Source organism: Hemicordylus capensis, chromosome 6 (genome assembly GCF_027244095.1).
Source record: "Hemicordylus capensis ecotype Gifberg chromosome 6, rHemCap1.1.pri, whole genome shotgun sequence".
Classification (NCBI taxonomy): domain Eukaryota; kingdom Metazoa; phylum Chordata; class Lepidosauria; order Squamata; family Cordylidae; genus Hemicordylus; species Hemicordylus capensis.
This window is the reverse complement of record NC_069662.1, coordinates 10,548,969-10,569,618: the sequence shown is the minus strand read 5'-3', so window position 1 is coordinate 10,569,618 and position 20,650 is coordinate 10,548,969. Positions and strand designations below refer to the sequence as shown.

At 43.8% G+C, this 20,650-nt stretch overlaps 1 protein-coding gene across 1 annotated transcript; it reads right to left on the bottom strand.

Moving 5' to 3' along the window:
• Positions 1 to 5,810: 5,810 nt before the first annotated feature.
• LOC128330807 (vomeronasal type-2 receptor 26-like) lies at positions 5,811 to 20,448 on the bottom strand. Its single transcript, XM_053264174.1, has 5 exons — positions 20,222 to 20,448; positions 17,861 to 18,152; positions 16,600 to 17,478; positions 13,655 to 13,868; positions 5,811 to 6,721 (listed from the first exon to the last, which is right to left on the bottom strand). The coding sequence occupies exons 1-5, from the start codon at positions 20,446 to 20,448 to the stop codon at positions 5,811 to 5,813; spliced, it is 2,523 nt and encodes an 840-aa protein (XP_053120149.1).
• Between the last annotated feature and the right edge of the window lie 202 nt (positions 20,449 to 20,650).

Sequence of the window (20,650 nt, the reverse complement as noted above, 5' to 3'; positions counted from 1 at the left end):
GCCAAGGTGGTGTAGCAGTATCAGGGACATCAGCATCCTAAATGCAAAACTTGTCACTGATGCATACTCCTTTGTGTCTTTCAGTCTGTCTACACTCTCAGCATCTGAGGTGCTCTTACCGCTGGATTTCCGGACCAAAGTCCAGGCCCTCCACACCCCCTGGGGCCCCCAGATTCGTACTCAGTCTGTCCTGGGTGGTGTGGTTTGTGCCCTCAAGAACCTACATGCTAAAATATGATGCTTAACTTGCAGTGCAGGGTGCTCAGGGCTTCAAAGGCCTTTAGGACCAGGCTCCAAAATTACCTAGGTGCACCTCTGCTCAGTATTACCACTGAGCTCAAGAACTGCTTGAGTTCTCCTCAATTACACTATCATAGTGATGAAAGCAAGCCTAAAATGCTTAACGAGAAAGATTCCTTTAAGGACTGATCTATAACATGGTAGGGAGAAATTGTGCACAATGAAAGAGCCCAGGCTCCCTCTAGGCCTAAACTTTGCTCTCATGGCGTTTTAGGGTTTATATAACCATTCGAGACATCAACACAGGGTTTAGGTGTTGTTTTTAAAAAGGCATTCATTCTTTCCACAAGATGTATGCAGTGGTAGCTGATTCTGCCAACATGTTTTCCAAAGGGACCTCAAACAGCTGAGTTATGCTCAATCCCACTATTATGACAAAAGGAAGCCTTGTTAATGCCTCGTGAGAGAAATCAATCTACAGAATGACCTACAGACTCTCAGGAAGAGAGATTTTTGACATGCATATTGATTTGGCTTCTTTCATTTTGCAAGTCACTGGGGCTTCAGCAGGTGAAAGAATTAGATGTTTTGCTAATTATAGGGGGGATAATAACTTCTGTAAGACTGCCAGATTCCCAGTGACATCATTGGTTGCAGAAGCAAAGAGGCAAACATGTTTATTACATCCTGCTGTATCATCCAGCTGCTCCTTAGCTGATGCAACTGGGGGGAGAGCTCAAAATAGGTGACCCCAGCTTAGGTTGAAATCAAGCAATTCCTGAAAATTTTGTAGCTTTCTTTAATGAAAGTTGTGCACTGCCCAGAGACTTTGGATGGGGTGGTCTAGAAAGGTAACAAACAAACAAAGCAGTTTGTAGCACTTTAAAATGTTTTTATCCCCCCCCCCATGATTAAAAATCAGTGCACCAATTTACTTCTAGTTATACACTCTGAGGCTATTCATATGATGGGAGGAAATCGGGCTAGTGGAAGCTAACCCGATTTTGTCCCATCATGAGAACCACTGGTGGTTCTTAAGCGGATCACCCACTTAAATAGCCCGGCAGTTAAACCGGGTTTGCGGAAACCCGGAAGCTCCGCAAACCCGGTTTTTCTGTTCGCGAGTTGCTGCGGCGCAGCTCTGCAGCACAGCTACTCACGAGGAGACCCCCGTCCGGGAGGCTGAAATGCAGCCTCCCAGCTCAGGGGTCTCTCCAGCATGCCCTGAGCACTTGCAGGGCATGCCGGAGCTTCCGGGAGTTGCGCGGCCCCCGAACTCCCAAGCCCCCGGCAATTCTGTGATGGAGCTGGCAATCATGTGGGTGGCCACTGTGGCCACCCAGAGCAGACTGCTGCTCGTGTGCAGGGAGAGTGGGCTAAGCCCGATCTCCCTGCTCACCATCGCCAGGTGGCTCCCATTGATCATGGGAACCGCCTCACAGAAGCCTAAATCAGACATTAAAAACCTGTTTAATGGAACTGTGTAAAGCAGCGTGAAGGGGGAATAAGTCATCCTCTGCCCCACCCAGTCTTCCCTCTAATTTTTTTCATCAGTGAGCAGAATGAGTTTTGTTCTGGGCGGCAATATCAAAACAGTGTGCGCACATGTTCATTATTAGATGTCACTATAGATATCGTACATGCACACCATAAATATGGAAGGAAAGAAGTGTATTTTACAATTCTATTTGATCACACAGTATAATAAAAACAAAACAATACTTCAACAAACAGTTATTGGAGTAATAATACTAGGAGCAATAGGCATGAAAGTGACTCATTTGTTTTTCAATCCAGATCCCCACGTAGACAGCCAGGAATGGGAGTCCAGATGTTTAGAGCAAAAAGAGTGTATCCTGAGTGGCTCACCTGCTTCCCGGAAACTCCTTCTTCCTGATGCTTCTCATTCATTCCATTGAAACCCGGCTGAGGAGAAAAACACTGTGGGAGGATCGGGGACAGACTTTGAGGAGGAAGCTGTGGCTGGAGTGAGGGCTTAGAATACACCTGCATACCTTTTTCGCTCTGGATATCAGACCCACTTTATGGGGTAGACTTGGCTCTTGTAACCAATGGGTCTGCTACCATTGCATCTTGCCAGACCTTGCATATCATTCTGTACTACCTTTTCTTGGCTTCCTCAGTTCTTTATCCCATCCAGTCCACCCAATGCCATTATACCTGCTTCTTTGACAACCTTCCTCATAATTTCTGACAGGAGCAAGGGCTGATAAATACTGGACAAAGAAGTTTATTTTCATTAGATTATAAGGAAATGCCCATGTTTGTTTATACAGAGTGAACAGTCTTAATTTGAGAAATGAGAAAACTAAGGTAGTTAAAGAGCATAAAAAGAGGCATATACAATATCAGCCAGGTGAGCACAGTGGATGGTCCTCCCAGTGATAAACACAGAATTGGTGTTGGGGATCGGGATTCATAGGTAACTGCCAAGGACCAAGGGCCCCTGGAAGTGTCTGCTGTTGATTCCTGAGAACAGCTCTGTGCCCACAGGTGATGGTTCTCTCGTTTGAGTTCTTCAGGTAGGAGGGGGCCCACAGAGGGCAGTTTGCCAATGGCCACTGAAATTCTGCCCTAGATCATTAGAAAAGCACTTATTCGATTCAGGAGATGGGTCCTAATTCATGTGATGCCTCTCCAGTATTAGGCCACAACAAAAGTATAGTATATGACCTATTGTACGATATTTGGAATGCTTGCCTGCAAATAGTTATCCCCCCTCCTCATGTTTTCTTTGTTTACATAGAAAATTGGCCTTTAACAAAACGTATTTGACCATTGATTCAGTTTTAAGAGACTGTAAGTGTAGGTCTATCTATCTATCTATCTATCTATCTATCTATCTATCTATCTATCTATCTATCTATCTATCTATCACATTTGTAAACTGCCCCATCCAGAGGCTCTGGGCAGTACACAACAACTTTTAAAACATTTAATCCATTTAAAAACAATTAAAATACTTTTTAAAAAAAGATTTGTCACATGGGTTAATTTTAACTCAGCTAATTATATTAAATATGTATTTTAAAAATTTAGGTTTATTTATTTAAATAAATATAAATATTCATGAATATGTCACCAATCAAGTTGAAGCTGAATACAAACAAGACTTGGAGGAGGATTGTGGGGGTTCATTGTGGGGGATTGGAATTTGAGGGATATGTTAGATCTTCCTGTGCTAAATGGGGTTGCAATAACCCATATGGGACAGGTACAAGGCTTGTGAATGCTCTTTCCAGAGTGAGGCTTGGGAGATCCACAGCGGTTTCCAGGGTGAGGCCTGGGAGAGCTAGGCCTCACTCTAGGATCTCAGGTGAAGTCTATGTCCAGGATTGCATTCCATGAGCTTTGGATGATTTGACAGCTGCACCCACTCCTTGAAGAGAATGACCTCAAAACAGTGGTGCATGAGCTGGTAACATCCAGGCTTGTGGCAGGCAGACTGGACTCTGGGGTGCCTCTTCTTAAACAGTTGCATTGGCTGCCAATATGTTTCCAGGCAAAATACAAAGTGCTGGTTATCATTTTAAAGCCCTGAGAGGTACATTTATTTATTTAAATAAATATAAATATTCATTTATATGCCACCTATCAAGCGGAATCCAAGCACGACTTAGAGGGGGATTGTGGGGGATCATTGTGGGGTATCGGAATTTGAGGGATATGTTAGATCTTCCTGTGCTAAATGGGGTTGCAATAACCCAGATGGAACAGGTACAAAGCTTGGGAATGCTCTTTCCAGAGTGAGGCTTGGGAGATCCAGAACTCTTGGTCTCAGGTGAAGTCTATATCCAGGATTGCATTCCATGAGTTTTGGATGATTTGACAGCTGCGCCCATTCCTTGAAGAGAATGAACTCAAAACACTGGTGCTGGTAACATCCAGGCTTGTGGCAGGCAGACTGGTCTCTGGGGTAACCCGGCGAGACCATATTATGCCTCTTCTTAAACAGTTGCATTGGCTGCCAGTATGTTTCCAGGCAAAATACAAAGTGCTGGTTATCACTTTAAAGCCCTGAGAAGTTTAGGTCCAGGTTACCTTAGCTCTCAGAAGAAGAGTCCCTACTTCTGTATGATCCCGATTGCACGTTGAGATCATCTGGAGAGGTCTATCTCCAGTTACCACCAATATATCTGCTGGTGACTCAGAACCGTGCTCCTATGTAGCTGCTCATGGAGTGTGGAATGCACTCCTGGCAGATATCTGTAGTTTGGGCTCATTGCTGGCCTTCAAGAGAGCCCTCAGAAGTGGCCTTCCAAAGTTTTTAAATCGTTCTTATGAATTTTTTAAAAATGGCTCTGCATTGTTTTAAATTTGTTCTAATGTAGGTATTTAAAAACACCGGTCACAGGATGGAGCCCTGAGGGACTCCCTAGAATAGCTCCCTTTCAAAGAGCCACTGTTACCAAGCACCACCATCTGAAATCTACCCAAGAAATAGGAACAGAAGCACTGCAAGGCAGTGCCTGTGATCCTTAAATCCCTCAGGTGATCCAGAATGGCACTATAGCTGATGGTACTGAAAGCTGTTAAGTGATCTAGAAAAACCAATCGAGTCACACTCCCTCTGTCAATTCCCTGCGGACAACTTCACTGTCAAATGACAGTGGGTAGGTAAGAACCTGGGAGAGAAAGATGTCAATTGTAGCACCTCAGATTTTTAATCCCAGAGATAAAGGGGAATCTCTACCAATGGACTGGTTCAGACATCAAATGGAACTTCAGTTGTCACTGAGTCCTTTCTCACAACCAGGGGAAAAGAGCTACCCAGGTGTGTAGGGAGGAAGCCCAAAAGGACTTATTTCTCCACAGACCATCTTGGAAACATTCCTAGGCTGGTGGATAGTCCACTCAGACTAGCAGTGGCTGCTACTGGCAGCTCCAGGGATCAGGGTGCCTGGATGCACCCTCTGGAAATCCAGTAACACACTGCGCAGGTGTATGGTGCTTTACAGGGATCCCCTTCCCACCCCCAAGTCTGCCAGGCTCAGTTTCTTGCAGTTGTGGCTGAGAGATGATCGGGAAAACGAGGAGGAGGGAGCACTCGTTCCCTTAACCTCATTTTACTAGGTGGCTCCATCGGCGATTTTTCCACCGTGGTACCACCGGGATCGGGCACGATCCTAATGTTTCGCATGGGTGTGCAAATCCAGGCTGGGCACACTTAGCCAGGTTTTGCACTCACGTGCGAATAGCCTCACTGAATCTCAGGAATGCACACTGCCTCTCTTATTCCCATGGAAGGATCTATATACTATTTAGGTTAAAAACAGCCTGTATGGGGTATCTCAGCCAGACTCATCAATCGTGGCATATTCTAACTAATGTATTTCAGTCATTCGAGATCTGTAACTCACTTTAAATCTTGGGTACAGATTCGGGGATTATTAAAAAAGAAGCTAAAAATACTGCAAGACACTGATCTTCGATATCTCCTGTTGACTTAGTGCCTCCTCTGTTTTATTACTGCTTTAATCATTCTAGTATTATTATTATTTTATTGCTCTTAACAGCCTTAAGGATTTTACAGGACAAAGGCAGAGAAATTATGTCATCCCTGGATGTTTTCTCATTATTAGATGCTCCCTTTTGTTCAAATCAGGCCTCAACACAATGATGTAACATTTAGGGGAAAAGATGCACCCCAGTAACCCAGTGCTGGAAGCCAAGATGGAGAAGACCTCCACAACCACCATGTATTTTCCTCTCGTACTCAGATATGGAACAAAGGACAGCCAAACACTGCAAAAGACCAACATGCTGAAGGTGATGAACTTGGCTTCATTAAAACTGTCCGGTAATTTCCTGGCCAGGAAAGCCACCGTGAAGCTGACAATGGCCAGAAATCCCATGTAGCCCAGAACACAGTAAAACATGGTAACTGATCCTTCATTGCATGTCACTATGATTTCTCCAGACAGGGAGTGCATGTCCAGATCTGGGAATGGGGGAGTAGTGCCCAACCAAACAGCACAAATGCCAACTTGAACAAGGGAACAAGAAATGACAGTCCAATAGGCCAATCTTTTCCCTACCCATTTCCGGAAAATGCTGCCTGGCCTGGAAGCCATGAAAGCCACGACCACTGTGATGGTCTTGGCCAAAACAGAAGAAATGGCAATGGAGAAGATGATGCCAAAAGCAGTGTGTCGGAGGAGGCAGGTGATGGGTTTAGGCTTCCCAATGAAGAGCAAGGAGAAGAGGAAGCAAAGGAGGAGAGAGATGAGGAGAAGGTAGGTGAGACTCTGGTTGTTGGCTCTGATTATGGGAGTGTCTCGTTGCTTAATGATGATTCCCAGCACCAGAGCTGTGATGATGGAAAATAAAATAGCCACAAAAGCTAATGTGATTCCTAAAAGTTCTTGAAAAGAGAGGAAGTTTAGAATCCTGGGAATGCATTGATATTGCCCTTTGTTCGGAAAGTGATCATGTGGGCAGGTCATGCAGGAATCCATGTCTGAAATGAAACACATAAGCAACCGTAAAACAGCTAAGCAGTTTCAAAGCCTTAGTCATTTCTACCACAGCAATAAGCATCTTCTGTTCACTTCTAGACTTGACTACTGCAACAAGCTCTATCTTTTTATCCTCCTCTTCCTCCTCCTCCTCCTCATCATCAGTACATCTGCTGGTCACCTCCGGACTTGACTACTGCAATGCGCTCTATGTGGGGCTGCCTTTGTACGTAATCAGGAAACTGCAGTTGGTTCAGAACGTGACAGCCAGTTTGGTCTCTGGATCATCTCGGAGAGACCATATCACTCCTATCTTAAAAGTTCTACACTGGTTGCCGATATGTTTCCAGGCTAAATACAAGGTCTCCGTTATAACCTATAAAGCCCTAAAGAGCTCTGGCCCTGGGAATTTAAGAGACTGACCTCCTCACTATGAACCACACCACCCATTGAGATCATCAGGAGAGGTTCATCTGCAGTTGCCTCTGGTGGCGACCCAGGGACAGGCCTTCTCCATTGCTGCCCCAAGGCTTTGGAACATGCTCCCTGCTGAAATAAGAGCCTCCCCTTCTCTTAAAACTTTTGGAAAGGTACTCAAGGCAGACATTTTTTCAGCCAGGCTTTTAATTACATACTGAAGCTATTCTCACAATGTGGGCCGTTTTTTACCCAATGTGAGAACCACCGGGCTCGCAGGCAGGCCCAGTGGTTCTCTGGTGGCTAGCCTGCCAAATAAGCCATCCACTTAACTGACCTTAGTGGAGCGAGTGCTGTGCTAACCCTGGTTTTCTGATCATGTGCCACCATGGGGCGGCTATGTGCTGTGGGAAAACATGAGGAGACCCCCCCAGGGCTGGATTAAGGACAACTGATACCCTAACCACAGCCCAACAATGGTGCCCCCCCTCTGCCCCCTCCATTGCTTAACTGACGAGACATTAAGACTCAAGCAAATTATTTACAGTACATATACCTTATTTTATTTAAATTTTTAAAAGTTTTCTTCTAGATATTTGAAGGTAAAACAAAACAGTCCCACTGCCTATAATTTCTTTTAAATTGTCGCAACAGAACGAACGCTTGAGAAAAATATTTCATCTTAAAGGTCTGACATCATAACATATGACCATCTTTTACGTGAAGTTTTATCAAATTTTTGTACTGCTCTTTACAGTAATCTTTCACAAATCAATGACTTTTCACTTCAGATACATAGTTTAGTAGTTTCTCAAAACTTTAGTCACTCACCGAGCCAAAGAAAATGTTTTTGTAACTATGCAGAGTAAAGTCAAACACAGGAGATAAAAACAATTACAAAAAATCGACTAAAGTTGAGTGTGGCAGTGGAATGCAATGTGGCAAAAGAAATGCAAGGTGACAATAAGGGAGGTGAAAAGAGAGTTTGAGGAACATTTAGCCAAAAGTATCAAGGGGAATAACAAAAACTTCTTTCAATACATCAGAAGCAGGAAACCTGCCAGGGAGGCTGTTGAACCATTAAACCATGAGGTTGCCTCACTAACCTTTGAGAGTGTCAACAAGTGAGTTCTTTGAGAGTGTCAACAAGTGTGTGGATCAAGGTGATCCAGTTCACATAGTATACTTAGACCTTGAAAAAGCTTTTGAAAAAGTTCCTCATCAAAGTCTCCTGAGAAAACTAAACAGTCATGAGATAACAGGACAAGTACATGTGTGGAGTGCTGACTGGTTGAAGGACAGGAAACAGAGGGTAAGTATAAATGGAGTTTTCACAATGGAGGGAAGTAAGAAGTGGGGTCCCCCAGGAATCTGTACTGAGACAGGTGCTTTTTAATTTATTCATAAATGATCTAGAAGTAGAGGTAAGCAGTGAGGTGGCCCAATTTATATATGACCTCAAAACAGTGGTCAAAACTTATACAAAACGATGGCACGGCCACACCTGGAGTACTGCGTACAATTCTGGTCACCACATCTTAAAAAGGACATTGTAGACCTGGCGAAGATGCAGAAGAGGTCAACCCAGATGATCATGGGCCTAGAGCACCTTTCTTATGAGGCAAGGCTATAACACCTGGGGCTTTTCAGTTTAGAAAAAGACGACTGTGGGGAGACATGATAGAAGTCTATAAAATCATGCATGGTGTGGAGAAAGTGAACAGAGAGAAATTCTTCTCCCTCTCACATAACACTAGAACCAGGGGTCATTCCATGAAATTGATTGCCAGGAAATCGAGGATCAACAAACGAAGTACTTTTTCACACAATGCATGATCTACTTGTGGAATTCTCTGCCACAAGATGTGGTAAGAGCCAACAACCTGGATGGCTTTAAGAAGGGTTTGGATAATGTCATGGAGGAGAGGTCAGTCAATGGCTACTAGTAGGAGGGCTGTGGGCCACCTCCAGCCTCAAAGGCAGGATGCCTCTGAGTACCAGTTGCAGGGGAGTAACAGGAGGAGAGAGGGCATGCCCTTAGGTTCTGCCTGTGTCTTCCAGCAGCATCTGGTGGGCCACTGTGTGAAACAGGATGCTGGACTAGATGGGCCTTCTTGGGCCTGATCCAGGAGGGCAGTTCTTAAGTTTGATGAAAGAGTTAAGGGCATGATAGCTAAGGGCATGATAGCTAGGGTCAAAACTCTGTGGTGCCCCCCCCTTCCCTTGATGCCCTAAGCATGTGCTTGTTTTGCCTTATGGTTCATCCAGGGCTGAGACCCCCACTGGGAGTCTGAAACAAGCCTCCCAGTCCCAGGGGTCTCCCCAGGATGCCCTGGGGATATGGAGAAGCAATTGGATCTAACTCTGGTTACCACCAGTAGTATTTTAGGTGGTTTTTCAAACTACCCTCAGCCAGCTGCATACCTCGCCCGCCTTAAATCAGAGGAGAGCTTTTTCGCTGGTGTGGTTTAATGCCTTGCCTCCTGCCATTTTGGATGGCAGATTTAAGGGGATTCCATTAAGGAAATGGTTATGTCCATGTGAGTATGTCTCAATTTTCTCTAACACTGTTCCTATTACAGGGGCATTCATACCATCTGGATTGAACCATTTTTAAAAAATAGGCCTGGTCAATCAGAAGAGTATTACATCTCCTATCTTTTGGCGGATCATCATGCAGCTGTCACAGTGGGGACAGCAAGATTCTGTGCAGCAGCCTGTAAACTGAGACGGGAACAACTTAGTTGTAACTGAGATTTTTGTATAACCTGATATGGTGTTATCAGTTTTTACTGTTTTGATGTTGTTTTTATGCTGTTTTATATTTTGAGTGTGTATGTTGACTGGTCATGGATTGTAACAGACTTTTACTTATTAACTTACTTACTTAAATAAATAAAAATAATAGTGTAATTCCTACCCTCCAGTTCTGAAATCATTCCTTCTGGACAAGAAATGCAATCATAGCAGCAAAATTTCTCCTCTTCCTTCTTCTTCCTGCGGGATCCAGGATAGCAGATGTCATTACATAGAGAGAGGGGAGGCACCTATCATTGAACAATGGAACAAATTTAGGAAATATCTGGGGAAATTCTCGTTATAAAACAATGAAAACAAGTGGGTTGATTACATGGAATAATTACACCCATCAGTAGTGATGTATGGATTCCTGCGAGTCCATTATATATCTTTTTCACAGACGGGCTGCACAAAAGAATCTACCCACTGCCCACCTCCAATTATTTGGGATGTGGGATGTGTTATTCATCCTAGTATCACCTCTTGGTTCCAGAGGTGCACGTAGATATATTTGGTGTTCGGACCCGAGGCTTCAGAGCCCCCCCAGTCATTGTGAACCCCCCTTTAAAAACAAATGCTGCTACCTGGCCCCTGCCGCTGCTGCCCAGCCCCCGCCAGTATTTGCCCTTCACCGCCTCTTGCCACCCACCCTCCGGTGGCGGCAGACACAGGCGGGCCTTTGCTCACCACTCATCCCCTGGTGGTGGCAGCTGTGGTGGGCACAGGCGGGCTTCCCAGCCTACAGACTCACCTCCTTGGGCCTGCAGACCAGCCCCCTTTGTCTGCATGTGTGGGCAGTAGGAGTTATGGAGTGTCACATCCCGTGATGCACGCAGACATAGGAGGCTGGTCTGCAGGCCCGAGGAGGCAGGTCTGTAGGCTGGGGAAGCCCGCCTGTGCCTGCCACAGCTGCCACCACCTGTGCCTGCCACCACCAGCCCCCTCTGTCTGCATGTGTGGGCAGTAAGAGTTATGGAGTGTCACATCCCGTGACGTAACATAACTCCTAAAGCACACGCATGCAGACATAGGAGGCTGGTCTGCAGGCCCGAGGAGGCCGGTCTGCTGACAAGAGGGCCAACCTGTGCCCACCACAGCTGCAACCACCGGAGGTGAGTGGCAAGTGACTGGTGAAGGGGAAATAGTAGCAGCGGCCAGGCAGCAGCAGTGGGGCAATGGGGTTCTGGGGAGGCTCCCAAGATCATCTGGAGGCCCCCCAGGAGGCAGGAGGCCATGGATTCCTGCCCCATGGTGCATGCCTAAATGTGCTACTGCCTGGTTCAAGTAGGAAAAATGTGTTAAATCTATCATGATCTTCCCTATGGTCTTCCTTCCTCTCCATTCAATTCATAGGCTATTTCATATGATTCTAATTAAGGTAGAATATGCAAGTACTATCTCTTAGTCTAAGCAGGGCAAAAACCCTGAAGTCTGTCATGATCTCCACGATGTATTACATGGATCTTCCTTCCCCTCCACTCACCTCAGGTTAATTCACATATTTCTCATTTGGTAGCAGAGGCGTCCAACCCATGTTCAGGAGATGTGTGCACTCCCATTTTTTTATCATCTGTGAGTAAAAAATGAAGCAGGAATGGGAAGAAGTGATCGCCTGCTAAGAAGCAGCTGGGTCCAAGGGCTCCATCCAATTCATATGCTGATGGGATCCGAGCTGTCGGTAACAGACCAGGAGAGGGATCTTGGGGTCATGGTGGACAGCTCGTTGAAAGTGTCGACTCAATGTGCGGCAGCTGTGAGAAAGGCCAATTCCATGCGCTAGGGATCATTAGGAAGGGGATTGAAAATAAAACGGCTAATATTATAATGCCCTTATACAAAACTATGGTGGGACCACACTTGGAGTACTGCATACAGTTCTGGTCACTACATCTTAAAAAGGATATTGTTGACCTGGAGAAGGTACAGAAGAAGGCAACCAAGATGATCAGGGGCCTAGAGCACCTTTCTTATGAGGCAAGACTACAACACCTGGGGCTTTTTAGTTTAGAAAAAAGGTCACTGCGGGAAGACATGATAAAGGTCTATAAAATCATGCATGGTGTGGAGAAAGTGAAGAGAGAGAGATTCTTTTCTCTCTCACACAACACTAGAACCAGGGGTCACTCCATGAAATTGATTGCCAGGAGGTCTAAGACCAACAAACAGAAGTACTTTTTCATACAACGCGTGATCCACTTGTGGAACTCTCTGCCACAGGATGTGGTGAAAGCCAACAACCTGGATGGCTTTAAGAGGTGTTTGGATGACTTCATGGAGGAGAGGTCTATCAATGGCTACTAGTCGGAGGGCTGTGGGCCACCTCCAGCCTCAAAGGCAGGATGCCTCTGAGTACCAGTTGCAGGGGAGTAATGGCAGGAGAGAGGGCACGCACTCAACTACTTTCTGTGGCTTCCAGCGGCGACTGGTGGGCCACTGTGCGAAACAGGATGCTGGACTAGATGGGCCTTGGGCCTGATCCAGCAGGGCTGTTCTTATGTTCATATGGGCCCACCTGTTTAACAAGAGAGATGCATAAACCCTCCAACCAAGTGGCTTCTTAGCATATGATCACCTCCTCCACGTCCCACTTTGTATTTAATTCACATGCGATTGGGAAAAGGGAGCTCACACAACTCCTGAACTTGGGTAGGATGCATCTCCTAGCCTAATTTGAATCATGAGAATAGCCCTTCTGATGCATGGATTCTCCTCTGTCAGCATATAAGGGTGATATGAGTAGCCCAAAGGGTCCAAAAATCATTCCTCCTAAAATTCTATCATTCACTTGAGAACGCATGTCTATTTGCACTGTGAATGGCGGGCCAATGTTCCTGATCATGATAATGAACCAAATCTGATCATTCTTGGATCGTGCACACAATGCAGGCAATGGTCTGGATGATGTCAAGACATGGTAGCCTGGAGAAAGGCAGTGATAACAGAAAGTGGAAACTATATACCAGAAATCTCTGATGCCCTCAAGGACTGGTTACTAAAAGATGGAGGCTAAAAAGGAAAGCTCCCCCTCCCCTTACATGGACACTCTTGACTGCCCTCAGGAATTGAAAGGTCAACATGAATTCAGCAGACTTGCATGTCCATAGGCCTTTATTGGGTCTATTTTTATTTTTATTTTTGTTAGGACTTTGAATTTTCTTTTCATTTTCAAATAAATGTGTTTTTGCGTGCCTTCTGAGACCTCTGAGTGAGTCGGAAACCTTTACATATTTTTTGTTTGACCTAGTTGGACATTTATCATATTAAAGGAACAATGAGGAAGCTGAATGATATTCTATGATAAAACCACTTCTTAACAGGAGCACTCCAGTCTAAGAGAGCCAGTCAGATTGGCTTTGAAATGTCTATGACTGTCCAGTCTCCAGGTGGAGTCTGGGCAGTAAGGAGGGAAACCAGCTTCATCGGTGCACACATCTCTTGTGTGTGAGAGAGCCAATTTTTTGCAGTATGGATGGGAGCCTAGTTTCCAGGGAGCCTAGAAATATTGAAAGAGGAGAACCACAGAATTTCTTTCCCCTTTATCTATTGTGCCTTCTACTCTGTGGTTTTTTTTTGATGTGAAGTTCAGCTGGTAAATGGCATCCCAAAGAATTTCATTGGGAAGTATTTATTTGTTAACCTGGCATCCACCGCCCTCCTCTTTGTACCTATTTCTTCATTGGAGAGAAAGGGTGTATATTTCCCCACCTGTGTGAACGCACTTTGCCACTGGATCTTCTCATCATGAATGGTGAGCATTTTTTCTGGAGGGTGTTGAGGATCCAGTTTCCCAATGTTGACTCTGACATAGGAGTTATTTGGGAAAGTGACAAAATTTGTAATATCAAAACCAGTTGCTATTTCTCCATTTTTGTTAAATATAATTTCATCTCCAGCAGTGTTGTTGAATGAGATCCTCTGAATCACTGAATGGAGCTAGGTGAAAAGGGGCAGAGTTTGTAAGGACCTAAAAGGTGTTGAAATATTGTCAGGTTTTTCAAAGAACTTTCCAGAATGGGTAAAGGACATTCCTCTCCCTTTAGGAAAAAGCCTTGTTAAGGAGTGCAACTTCTTAACAAATCAAAAGTCAAGATAATGGGCAATGTCCTAGCTTTGGAAATGTGTGCATAATGATGAGAAGGAGACACACACAATTTCATCAATTTATAGTGGTAAAACTACTTCAAAATTATTAATGGAAGAGAAATCAACTTATAGGAATTTTGGCACAAATATTTGGCAAAGAAGAGAAGGAAGAAGAGAACAGAAAGGATAGAAGAAGTTGGTGTCTATCTTCTGCTGAGTAGGGATGTGCACAAAACCTGTTTGCCCGGTTTGGTTCAAATTCAAACCAGGTTCGAACCAGGAGGGGGTGGTTCGGTTTTGGTTTTGCTCGAAACTCCCCCTGGTTGGGTTTGAATTCTAACAGGTTAGAACTGGTTCAGACACCCAAAAATTGGTAGGATGGTAGCTGGCACCCAGGGGTACCTGCCAGCTAAACCCCAAAGCAATTGTACAATTTTTAAAATGAATTTTAAAAAATTATTTCTATTTTTTCTCATAGGATATAATGGAACTCCAACCAGATCATTATTCCTTATTGTGGAGCACCCATGGGTTACAACAACCATGCAAACCACAAAGCAATCAGACACCCCTATGATTTTTTATGAATATTTGAAATATTTTTAATTATTTTTCTCATAGGGTATAATAGGATCTGAACCAGCCCATATTCCCTATTGTGGAGCACCAAGGGGCACAAACATGGGGTAGGTGGTAGACAACCAGGGTTGCCTACTATCCACAAAGTTCCAAGGCAATTGGACACTCCTCTGATTATTGGTGAATTTTAAAATTATTTTGGAATTCCTCATAGGGAATAATGAGGATTGCAGCAAATTTATAGCTTCATGCTGGGGAGAAAGGGGTGTCCTAGAGTGGGTGGTAGTTCCCAAGGTGGGCAAGGAAGCTATCAGAATTTTTTGAAAGGAATTGGGCAAAATGCTGATTTTTAAGTGATTTTTGAAGTTTACGTGACCTTAAGGTTTTTCTCCATAAAGAAGCATGGAGGTGTCAGCAAATGTATAGCTTCACGTCGGGGGTAAAGGGGTGTCCAAGAGCATAGTGTGGGGGGTGGTAGTGCCCAAGGGTGGCCAGGTAGCTATCAGAATTATATGAAAGGAATTGGTCAAAAGGGCTGATTTTTAAGTGATTTTTGAAGTTTATGTGTCTTTAAGGTTAGCAGTAAGAGTGGATTCATGGTTTGTCATTTAAAATCTTATATGCTACCAAAGAATCTAAACTCAGAACACTTCAGAAACAACAAAACCCAGGGCCACCCCAGCACCCCCCAAGTGCAGTTATGGGGCTGCTGAAACCTCCATTTTTCCCAATGGAGAAAAACCTTAAAGCCACTTGTGGGGTGCTGGGGTGACCCAGAGTGAATGGTGGTCTAGTGCAAAGAGGGTGCCAACCACCTCCATGGGTTGCTAACCCATTGGGTCCTGGGTTTTGTTGTTTCTGAAGTGTTCTGAGTGTAGATTCTTTGGTAGCATATAAGATTTTCAATGACAAACCATGAATCCACTCTCGTTGCTAACCTTAAAGACACATCAACCTCAAAAATCACTTAAAAACCAGCCCTTTGCACAATTCCTTTCATATAATTCTGATAGCTACCTGGCCCCCCTTGGGCACTACCACCCACCACACTATGCTCTTGGACACCCCTTTACCCCTGACGTGAAGCTATACATTTGCTGACACCTCCATGCTTCTTTATGGAGAAAAACCTTAAGGTCACGTAAACTTCAAAAATCACTTAAAAATCAGCATTTTGCCCAATTCCTTTCAAAAAATTCTGATAGCTTCCTTGCACAATTCCTTTCAAATAATTCTGATAGCTTCCTGCCCCCCCCCCCCCTTTTGGACACTACCACCCACCACAATCCTAATTTTTCCCTATGAGGAATTCAAAAATATTTTAACAATTCAATAGTAAGAGGAGTGTCCAATTGCATTGGGGTTTTGTGGGTGGTAGGCACCCCTGTCTGTCTACCACCCTCCCCGCTTTTGTGCCCCTAGGTGCTCCACAATAGGGGATAAGGACTGGTTCTGGTCCCATTTTAATCTATGAGAAAAATAATTGAAAATATTTCAAATATTCATAAAAAATCGGACTACTGTCCGATTGCTTCATGGTTTGGGTTCTTGTTGGCACCTATGGGTGCTCCTTAATAAGGAATAATGGCCTGGTTTGGGTCCCATTATATCCTATGAGAAAAAATAAAAATAATTTTCAAAAATTCATTAAAAAATTGAACAAGTTTTAAATTGATTTGTGGTTTGGGTAGCAGGTACCCCTGGGTACCAGCTACCATACTACCAATTTTTGGATGTCCAAACTGGTTTGAACCAGTTCAAACCGGTTCGAATCGAACCACCCCCTGGTTCGGTTTGAATTCGAACCTGCAGCTCGAACCTGATGGATGGTTCGGTTCGAATATAAACTTTCGAACCACCCTGGCTTGAATTCAAACTGGGTCGAATTCGAACCGGTTCGCACATCCCTACTGCAGAGGGCTGGTCACTTGATGTTTAACATTTCTGTGATCACTTAGTTATGTTTATGTATATGTTTTTAATAACAGCTGGAACACATTACCTGCCAGGCTTCCACAATCAGAGCACCCAGTTTGCCTCTGCCCTCCATTTGTCTGGATCTGGGTCTAGATTGGGACATGCTATGTAAGGCATGTGCAAAAGCATAGACTGCATTATAGATATTGTAGCTGCGACCAGTCATCCTCATTTCAAACAAATGCCCAGGAAGGTCCTCCAGCCTCTCCTCACCAGTACATGTGCCATCCATGTCTTCTGGCACATTGGAATTTGCCATTGAGCAGTCAAATGCTTGTTCCCAGAACTCCTTGATGAAGCCATCTCCTTTTGCCCATAATGGCTTTATCATCTGAAGATATTTTTGGAATCCTGGGAGCTCCTTTGAGTGAAATGAGAAGGAAATAGCACCCTGCAATGTCTGTATATCAAAATCCTTTAAAAAGACGCTTAAAGTGAAATCGATTTGGGCTGTTGTAATCCATACCTTTCTGGCACACATCTCCTCCAGAGAGAATGTACCTTCTAGAGCTATCCATTTTTTAATGTGCAACATGGCTGCCAACCATATAAATGCACTTTCTCCATATATGATGTTTGCATTGGCTTTACTGTCCATGAAAGCTGGAATAGCATATATAAAATTATTGAATAATTCATTGAAACTATCAAAAATGGCCATTTTTGTACTTTTGTCTGTGAAGGCTGAACACATTCCATTTCGGGAAAGTTCTACCTCCAAAGCTTCTGAGAAATGCTGCCCAACATCGCCATCCTGAGTGATGATCCCTACCCATTTCCATCTGAAATGCCTAAGTAACTGCACAATGCCCAGGTACTGAAGGGACTCATCGGGAACCATGTGGTAAAAAGAAGAAAGGTGGATTCCATTACTTGTGATTGATTCGACAGAGCCATATGAAATCTAAAAGAGAAAATATGCAGGCAATTCCAAGATGGACTAGACGTATCTAGCATCTGAGACGTATGTCTGTGTCGTGCAGGCAGAAAGAGATTACTTTTTCTTCGTTTGAATGCTTAATCTGGAATGTAGCACTGATGCACCAGCACTTTGTTGGGATGTCAGCAACCGTTGGTCATGAAGACCTTCTATATTCAAACCCATCACCTTTAGCAAGCACTCTCTCTCCATGTATTAAACACAAATGTAGTTCCACATATTCTATAACCTTTCTCGCCAACAATTCCTCTCCCTCTTCCAGAAATAGGCATTTGCTAACGGAAAGAAAAGTGACTTGTGGGAAATAGAACAGAAAGTCCTCATGACTCACGAGTTTTAGTCCTACCTGTGGAAGTTTGTAGAGACCTAAGATCTCTGCCATTCGCAAGGAGATATCAGAGTTCAGCCCACCAATGACCCCGATGACATTTTTCTGGATGCCACAGTGGTAGTTGGGTAAAAAGCCATGTGATTTGAAGAGCAAGTCCAGAGTGCTACGATAGGTCATTTGTTCATTCCCATAGCTGTCATAGATGTGGAAGCCCAGCGTGATATTGGGCAAGATACTAGGCGTCTCATTGATCTCATTGATGGCAAATGCCAAAGCCAGGATGTGCTGGTAATGCTTTAGCACTAAACTGTGAATAAAATGAATTGCTGTAGTTTTACAAGAAAACTGTACATGGATGGAAAGCATTTTGTCATGGTATAGTTGTAATTGTCAAATTGTCACAGTATATGCTACTTATGAAATGTTCACAATCTTTACTTCTAAAAGATGCATCCTTTTGACTGTAAGGAGACAGGCCAATCCAACACCGCCTGTCCTCACAAAGTCTCACTGAGAAGCAGTAAAGTGGAACATAGCTAGCTGAGATCCAGTGCTGGCTAGTAAGCCGGGGAAATAATGAGGTAATGTCAACAACAGGCAGCACATGCTGCCAATGGAAGTGATGTCTGAAGCTACCTGAGTCCAGTTTCCATTCTCAATTCCCAAAGTTTGCCAAAGATTCCCCCCAGATTCTCTGCCCACATGTGCTCTACTTATGAAGTTGGGTGGAGGGTCTTCGGACCATGTTTGGTTTATTTTGAGAATCTGTTGCAGGAACTGGACTTGGGCAAGAAGCATACACTGTTGTGTACTGACATTGGCTTGAGATTTCCCCCACTTACTGGTTTGTGGCAGTTTGAGTGAAGTGGCCCTATATATCTGTTCTTCTGTAGGGAGAATCAGCTCAGTCTTCACCTGAAATATTGCTTATAATGCATCATGCCCATCTGTGGAGACATTTATATGGAATAAATATACATTTGTAATACCACTTTTTCCTCTTTAGCCATGTAGCCAGTAACAGGTGGCAACATCCAGACTAGTCAGTTATGAGTGAGCAACATTGAAAGCAATAAGCCACATTGGTCAGAACGAAGTGAATTCCTTTAATTTCATTGGGATTTAGACTTCTAAAGCCACAAGAACATTTTCAAGGCTTGTAAACTTTCACTGCCAACTCTGCCTCCAGTTTCTGCTGTATCATGGCTCTCCCAAAATGTAACCATAAACCTTTCTGGAGGCAGGGAGAAAGCAGAGACTGTAGTGATGGTTGTACTGTTCCACTCACTGGTTAAGTGCCTCTTCCCACCACAGACTTGACTCCAGAATATTTCTGCTTGTGGAAAACATCTCAAGTGCATGCAGAGTGTCATTTTCTGATGGGAGATGCTAGGACATCGAGTATTCCCAGCCCCATCTCAAGTGGGAAAGGAAGCTTGACCAGGGCCTTGGCTACCCAGAGTCATTTTTGCATCTGCATTCCCCCTATCCACTAGTGCATTTCAGGGGTCTTGGACATGGGGAAAGACATGTGGCCTCAAGTACCCTTGTGATAATGCACTAAACATCAGCAATGAGAAGTGGTCAGAAAACTGAGTTGTATGTTATGCTGCCAATTTGGAGATAATAAAAACTAGAATACTCCTAAGATTCAGCACAAAACACACTGGAGTTAATACGTTGCTGTGTTACTTGAATGCCTAATCAACCACCTGTCCAATGGAGCCACATGTGGTGTGTAGTTGTGAGATCCAGTGATCCCACAACCTGATGTGAATGCCAGTTTGTTTTCCATCGGTTCACACAATGCTTTTGCAAATTGAGTTATTTCCCCACCACTTTCAAGTCTTGTGTACCCCTGCCAATAGACAACCATATTGTAGTGACAAATACCTATGTGTGCCCAAGTTGATGTGATTCAATTAACCTACCATCACCACTCCCTTTTAAAACAGAAATTAAATATTTAATTTAAATATTTCCAATTTGAATAGAAATTTTCAAAACAGAGTGGATTTTAAAAGTCCTATTGTCAGCTTGCGGATACTTAATGTTAATGATGTCTGGGGATTGTATTTTTAAAATATGCAGTGCCTATTGACCTTTCATTTATATTTTTATAGGCACCATTATTTCTTCCTTTTTTCATAATATTATGAATGTAGGGCAAAAAAACATCAGTACAGCATTATTGCTTATTTCCGAACGGAACTGTTTAAGTATTCAGTTTGTTCAACTTGCATTGACTAACAGCCATTCATTCTTTCTTTTTCCTTAAAAAGGTGCCTCTCTTTTTTCAAAGCAGATTGAAGCCATGCAAATATAACAGTATAAGAAGAACATTGTTCACTGAACACAAGAAAAATAAAACTTTACCCTGGAAAAATATTTGTCTCCCGAGAAGGGTGTTCTTTGAATTGTAATGTGGGTATTAAATAGTGAATATGAGTTACAATTCCACCAATGAGAATTTCTCCAGGCTTGTACCATTCATGAGGTATATCCACAGGATCCGTTCCAGTGCACTTAATTGTCTGCACTTTGTTCACCACATGGAGGAGTGCCAGCAGAAGAAATATGATTGACCGTCCTTTGCCTACCATGCCAAGGTGTTGCAGCCCTATCAGGGACATCAGCATCCTAAGGGCAAAATTTGCCTGTAGTGCAAAATGCTTTGTGTCTTACAGTCTGTCTACACTGTCAGCATTAGCATCAGCTTGCTTTCAAGGAGCTGTATTCAGTGGGAGTGGATTCTGCCAACTCCTTTCTCAAAGGAACATCTGGTTGAGTTCTCCACAACCACAC